Below are 6,171 nucleotides of genomic sequence, written 5' to 3' on the forward strand. Positions count from 1 at the left end.
AAAAAAAAAAAAAGAAAAAATTTGGTTTTGGATAATATTTCACCAAATTATCTCTTTGCCTTATTTTCTCAGTCTTTTCCTGGTGCCCCCAGGTGCTGTATGTTGATTTACTTGATATTATCTGTGGGTTCCTCAGGGTTCTGTTCACTTGTTTTTTCTTTCTGCTAGTAAGACAGGATATTTCAGTTGTTTTTTCTCATATTCTCTGATCTTTGGCCTTCTCCAATTGATGAACCCTTGTAGGGAATTTTTTCATATCAGTTACTGTACTTTTCAGCTTCAGAATTTCTGGTAGATTCCTTTCTATAATTTCTCCCTCTTTATTGATATACTTGTTTTGTTCATGCCTTCTTTTCTTGATTTCCTTTAGTTTTTTGTCCATGTTTTCCTTTACATTTTTAAATGTATTTAATACTATTGTTTTAAAGTCTTTGTCTACTTAATTCTATGTCTGTGCTTCCTTAGGGATAGTTTCTATTAATTTACTTTGTTTATTTGAATAGGCATACTTTATTGCTTCATTCGATTCCTTGTGATTTTTTTATCGTTGGAAACTCAACATTTGAATAGCACAATGTGGTAATGTTAATGAGATTTTCTTCTTTTTCCAGGATTTGTTTTTGTGATTGTTGAATATTGTTGTAGTCCATTTGTCTAGTGTCTTTCACCAAATTTTTCCGGAGATTATATTTCTTATGGTCACTGAAGTCTTTGTTCCTTAGCTTATATTTTTCCTTAGCTTGTATTTTTGATAGAAATTTTCTTAAACAACAGGAGCTAAAAGGAAGAAACAAGAAAGCTCCCAGTCTTGAAATTAGCTGTAGGTTGGGGTTATCCTTTGATGTTTAGCTAAACTTGAACTAAATTTTGGGATCAGCCTATGGTTAAAGCTTTCAGTTTTCTTGTTTGTTTTATAGCATGTTTTCATTTTAATGCATCTCAAGGTGTTTTTATTTCCCCTTCTCAAATCTTTTCTGATCATGTATCTTTCCAAATTCCCCTATCCACATAGATGCTTTTGAGTACACTAGTTTCCCAAAGAAACTTTCTCCTTGGCTTTTTCTTCCAGGTCTTAGGTGGTCTCAACAGTCTTTTTCCTCTGGCTTATAAGTAAGTCTTGAAGTTAGCTGGTTAAGTCCTCCAATTCTTTTTCCTTTTTTTAAATATAGTCCTGGTTGTTCCATCTCTTTTGTATTACCATATGCATTTTAGACTCTGCTTGTCAATTCCTATCGAAGAACCTCCTGCAGTTTAGATCGGAATTGCTTGAAAGTGTAAATTTGTGCTGTCTAGCTATTATACTTTATATCTAAAATTATTAAAATATTACAATTGAAATGACATTAATACAAACTAAAACTTAATTTCTCAGTTACACTTTTATTTAAAGTACTCAATAATTCAGGTTTGTGCTGGGTATGGTGGCTCATACCTGTAATCTCAGCACTTTGGGTAGTTGAGGTGGGAAGTTTAAGACCCTATGTTGAAAAAAGAAAAAAGCCAGATTAATTAATCTGTGGTGGTGAATGCCTTTAGTCTCAGCTATTTGGGACAATAGCCACAGTGACTAGCAGCTACCAATTTGAATAGCACAGTCAGAAAATATTTTTATCATCACAGAAATGTTGGGCAGCACTGGTATAGGTCAATTTGAGGGAGAATGGATATTTTAACAATATTTATTCTTATGGTCCATAAGCATTTAAGTTTATTTATAGATACTTTTTATGAGATTGCATAAGTCAAGTTCCATTCTATTCTTATTTACTGCTAGTTTTAATCATGAATGGATATTGAATTTTGTCAGGTGGGTTTTTTAACATCTACTAAGATGGTCATACAGTTTTTCCTCTTTTATTTAATAACTCCACTGGTTTTCATAAGCTGAAATTGATCTTGAATTCTTGGAATAAAACCCTACTTGGTTATTATGTATTACTGGTTTTATATGTTGGGCTTGATTTGATAATATGCCTTCCTTAAAAAGTAAGGATATTTGGCTCAGTGCCCGTAGCACAGTGGCTACAGTGCCAGCAACATACACCGAAGTTGGTGGGTTTGAACCCAGCCCAGGCCAGCTAAAACAACAATGAGAACTGCAACAAAAAATAGCTGGGTGTTGTGGAGGGCACCTACATTCCCAGCTACTTGGGAGGCTGAGGCAAGAGAATCGCTTAAGCCGGAGAGTTGGAGGTTGATGTGAGCTGTAATGCCGCGGTGCTCTACCAAGGGTGATACCGTGAGACTGTCTCTCAAAAAAAAAAAAAAAGGATATTTCCATTTATGTTTATTAGGGTTTTGGTCTGTATTCTTTTATTAATACTGTCCTTTACTATCTTTGTTTTGGTAGCAGAGTAATACTGGCCTCATAGATTAAGTTAAAAACTCTCCTAGGAGGGAACATTTACTAATAATGGAGCTCTCTGTACTACTTTACACATCCATTTCCTTTAATCCCAGAACTATGCCAGGGAGGTGGTAACATCTCTGCTTTTCAGGTGAGGAATCTTAGGCTAGAATGGTAATTTCCGAAGGACTCATGACTATCCTTGGTAGAGCCAGAATGAGATTCTCAGCTCTAAGGACTCTTTTAAGAACCACCCCTGAATGAGGCCTCCCTCTGATGGCTCCACTGGGTCAACCCTGACCCTCTGTTCCAGCTGCCCTTCCTTCAGTCCTTGGGGAAGAGCTTGGCTGCTTATACGGGGTTGTGTTCCCAGCAAGGAAGTGTATGGGGTGAAGCTACTCCTGGGCCCCATTGGCCAGAGCCAGATGAGTTCTTTATCTTCCTTGCTTTCCTTGGGGCATAGGTTCTCTATTATCATTCTGAGAGGAAGAAACCATAGAGACCAGCTTTGGATGGTTGTTAAAGACATACTCCCATTTTGGGTGGAACTGGAAATTGCCCAGAAGCTCAGCACAGATATTCCTTCTCTTTCTAGGATGCTTGGACATTAATTCTTCTGTGAAAGGGGCTCGTTTTGTCAGATTCTGTGATGCATTCAATATTCCTCTCATCACTTTTGTTGATGTCCCTGGCTTTCTGCCTGGTAAGTTAACAGAAAGGGACCAGTAGAGGTGGTTTTGCCCAGCAAAGCACCCACTTTATTTGGCGATCTTCTTATAAAATTCCCTAAGGACTTGTAACTTTTCCATTTTGGGGGTTTCCAGAAGATAGGACTATGTGAGGGATGGCCCTCTCTGGAGATGAGGAAGACTTCCCAGTTAAGAGTAGTAGACACACCTTGTGAGGTCTCTCACAGATATCTAGTAATTCTTCCTTATGCCTAGGCACAGCACAAGAGTACGGGGGCATCATCCGACACGGCGCCAAGCTTCTCTACGCATTCGCTGAGGCAACTGTGCCCAAAGTCACAGTCATCACTAGGAAGGTGAGGACCTCATATTTGAGGACATGACCCCACAAGACAGCTGTGATGGGAGTCTTGGACAGGACAGTTTCACCAGGGTTCACCTTCTATATCCTTAAAATGATTTCAAGCATTTCTAGTTCTCAAAACACGCTTTGCAGTAACACATGGAACTGAAAGCAGCAGTGAGAAAAAACCAGCAATGAACAATAACAGCGAAGGGCATCACAGACCTTGGGCCTTTGGGAGCCTAGAAGGGCTATTCTTGTCTCCATTTCCCATCTTCTTAAGGTCTTTCAGGGACATGATTTGGTTATCTCAGGCTCTTAACATTCAGCATTTGGGTCTGTTCTAGGCCTATGGAGGTGCCTATGATGTCATGAGCTCCAAGCACCTTTGTGGTGATACCAATTATGCCTGGCCCACAGCAGAGATTGCAGTCATGGGAGCAAAGGTAAAGACCTGTAGCCTTTCCCCCTTTCTGGGTCCAGTGACTACTATTCTAGCAGGAGCTCAAAGCATAGCTGGGAAATGTTGGAGAGAAGCCAGGGCCCTTAGGATGGGCCAGGACTGAAGGTAATAGGGACTACTTTGGCAAGTGTCCTTGGGGCTTCAGGGCTAAGTGTTGTGACTTGAAGGCCAATCCTTCTACATTTGCAGTTCAGTCTTTCTTCCTCTGGCTACTGAATTGTATATTCAGGCTAAGGATAATGAAAAAAGAAAACAGTACTTTTAATTCCCCTTGACACAAAGGACCATGGATTTAATATGGGAAAATGAGTGAAACGTCTTGGCCTCAAAGGATGATGAATGCAAATGGAGAGGTTAGGATGGGATCCGGGAAGAGAAGCTACTGGCGAGGCTGCTCTTCCTTGGGGCCACAGCTGAGCATCCCATTGTGTAGTCCCTGGGGTCATGATGTCAACCCCAGCCATTGCCTGCCTCTGTCCTCTAGCCTTCAAGCTGGTACTTTTCTTCAGGAATCTTTAATAAGAATTTTAAGTGATAATAAGTTGAAGTAGGTCTGCCTGGATTGTGATTTATAGCAAAGTTCATTGATTCCTGTTATCACAGGGTGCTGTGGAGATCATCTTCAAAGGGCATGAGAATGTGGAAGCTGCTCAGGCAGAGTACATTGAGAAGTTTGCTAACCCTTTTCCTGCGGCAGTGAGAGGTAGGGGACTGTGATGGTGAGGGCAGCTTTGTTCATTTATTTGGTCACTTACTCATTTCCTCTCCAAAAAGTCTCACATAGCTGCCTTGTGCTATTGCAGTCTCATCTGTTGACTAGTGAGGATTGGGGCTTTCCTAGGCAGTCATTACTTAAAAGAAAGTGTTACCTTTATAGACTGCTTTGGAAAGCAGGATTAAAATAACATTGCTGAAGTGTCTGAATGTCTAGATATTGTCCCAGTTTGAGTGCTGTGTAAAAATCTACCCTAAAACTCAATGGCTTAACCCAACTATGTTTTTTTCCTGTTTATGGCTCTGAGGATGGCAATTTGGCCTGAGCTTAGAGGGTGGTTCTTCTGCTGAGGCCACTCATGCAGCTTTAGTCAAAGCTTGACTAAGACTTGATAGTCTAAAATGGCCTCACTTATGTAGTAGGTGCTGCCTATTAGACCCTTTCCCATATGGTCTCTTACCCTAAAGGAGGCTAGGGTAAGAGAAGGTATAGACAGCTGCGGTTTGCAAAGGGGGCAAAGGGAAGCTGCAAGGTCTCTTGAGGCCTAGACATGGAAGTTGCAGTGTCACTTTTGCCACATTTTATAGGTCAGCGCAAGTCACAAGCTCAGGTAAAGTAAAAGAATCTACCTCTTGATGGCAGAAACAGCAAAACATTGCAGAAGGACTTGCGTACCAGAATGGAAGGAATTATAGTCATTTTTGAAAATATAGTTATATTCCCTTAATTTTATTTCCTATTGAATTCATCTTGGCAGGATGAAAGGATTGGAGCCAACAGATTAGGGAGGGTGTCAAATTTTCCTTTTCTTGCCAAGGTCTCCTAAGCCAGAGTTTGGGAACTTGCCAGAAGAACAGGCAAACTATTTGGATGCAGGTTGGGCCCTATCCACATTGTTGGCCACAGGGGTGGTGCCCAGGCTGAGCACAAGGTTGGAGGTGGGTGTATAGAGGTGACATCATCTGGGGATGCGAGTGATTTACTTCCTTTTTTGTGCTTCTCCAGGGTTTGTGGATGACATCATCCAACCTTCCTCCACTCGGGCTCGAATCTGCCGTGACCTGGATGTCTTGGCCAGCAAGAAGGTACAGCGCCCTTGGAGAAAACATGCAAATATTCCATTATGAAGAAATCGAAGCAAAATAAACCAAGAGCTGAAATAGTATCTGCCCACCCCTGCCTTTTATAGTCATGAAACCTGAGAATCTAAATATCAGTAGTAACTTAGAATGACTAAGTTTATTAAATTCTAGAAAAATCTCTTTTGTGCCTTACTATAAATTACTTTTATGAATTAAAATCTTAACTGGTATTTCTTAGCATAAATTTCATTTTTATGGTAGGAATATGAAAATCAATAAAACTAAAAAGAAAAAAGTACATAGCATTATCCCCTAGAGGTGATCTTTATTTCAAATTTCTGTTTTTCTTTTTCCTCCCAACAGTTTTTTTTATCCATAGGTGAGATAAGCTTTAGTTTCTTTACTTTTGAAGTACAGATACTATGCCTTATCTTTTAATTTCTCCATGAGTTGTTGAGGATTAAATGTTTGCAGATGTGCTATGTTTGTCTAAGCAGAACAAATGCTCTGTAAGGTGTAGTACCCTATATTT

The 6,171-nt window shown here is 39.9% G+C and overlaps 1 protein-coding gene across 1 annotated transcript in view; it reads left to right on the forward strand.

The window, feature by feature from the left end:
• PCCB (propionyl-CoA carboxylase beta subunit) overlaps positions 1–5,819 on the forward strand; it is a 68,336-nt gene extending 62,517 nt beyond the window's left edge. Inside the window, exons 11-15 of the mRNA XM_003789413.3 lie at positions 2,943–3,050; positions 3,292–3,392; positions 3,727–3,825; positions 4,446–4,545; positions 5,563–5,819. Coding sequence (XP_003789461.1) covers positions 2,943–3,050; positions 3,292–3,392; positions 3,727–3,825; positions 4,446–4,545; positions 5,563–5,684 — 530 coding nt within the window. The 3' untranslated portion in view covers positions 5,685–5,819. The remainder of the gene's footprint in view (positions 1–2,942; positions 3,051–3,291; positions 3,393–3,726; positions 3,826–4,445; positions 4,546–5,562) is intronic.
• The last annotated feature ends 352 nt before the right edge of the window (positions 5,820–6,171 follow it).

Source organism: Otolemur garnettii, unplaced genomic scaffold, assembly GCF_000181295.1.
Source record: "Otolemur garnettii isolate 467f Iridium unplaced genomic scaffold, OtoGar3 scaffold00032, whole genome shotgun sequence".
In the NCBI taxonomy this organism is placed as follows: Eukaryota; Metazoa; Chordata; class Mammalia; order Primates; family Galagidae; genus Otolemur; species Otolemur garnettii.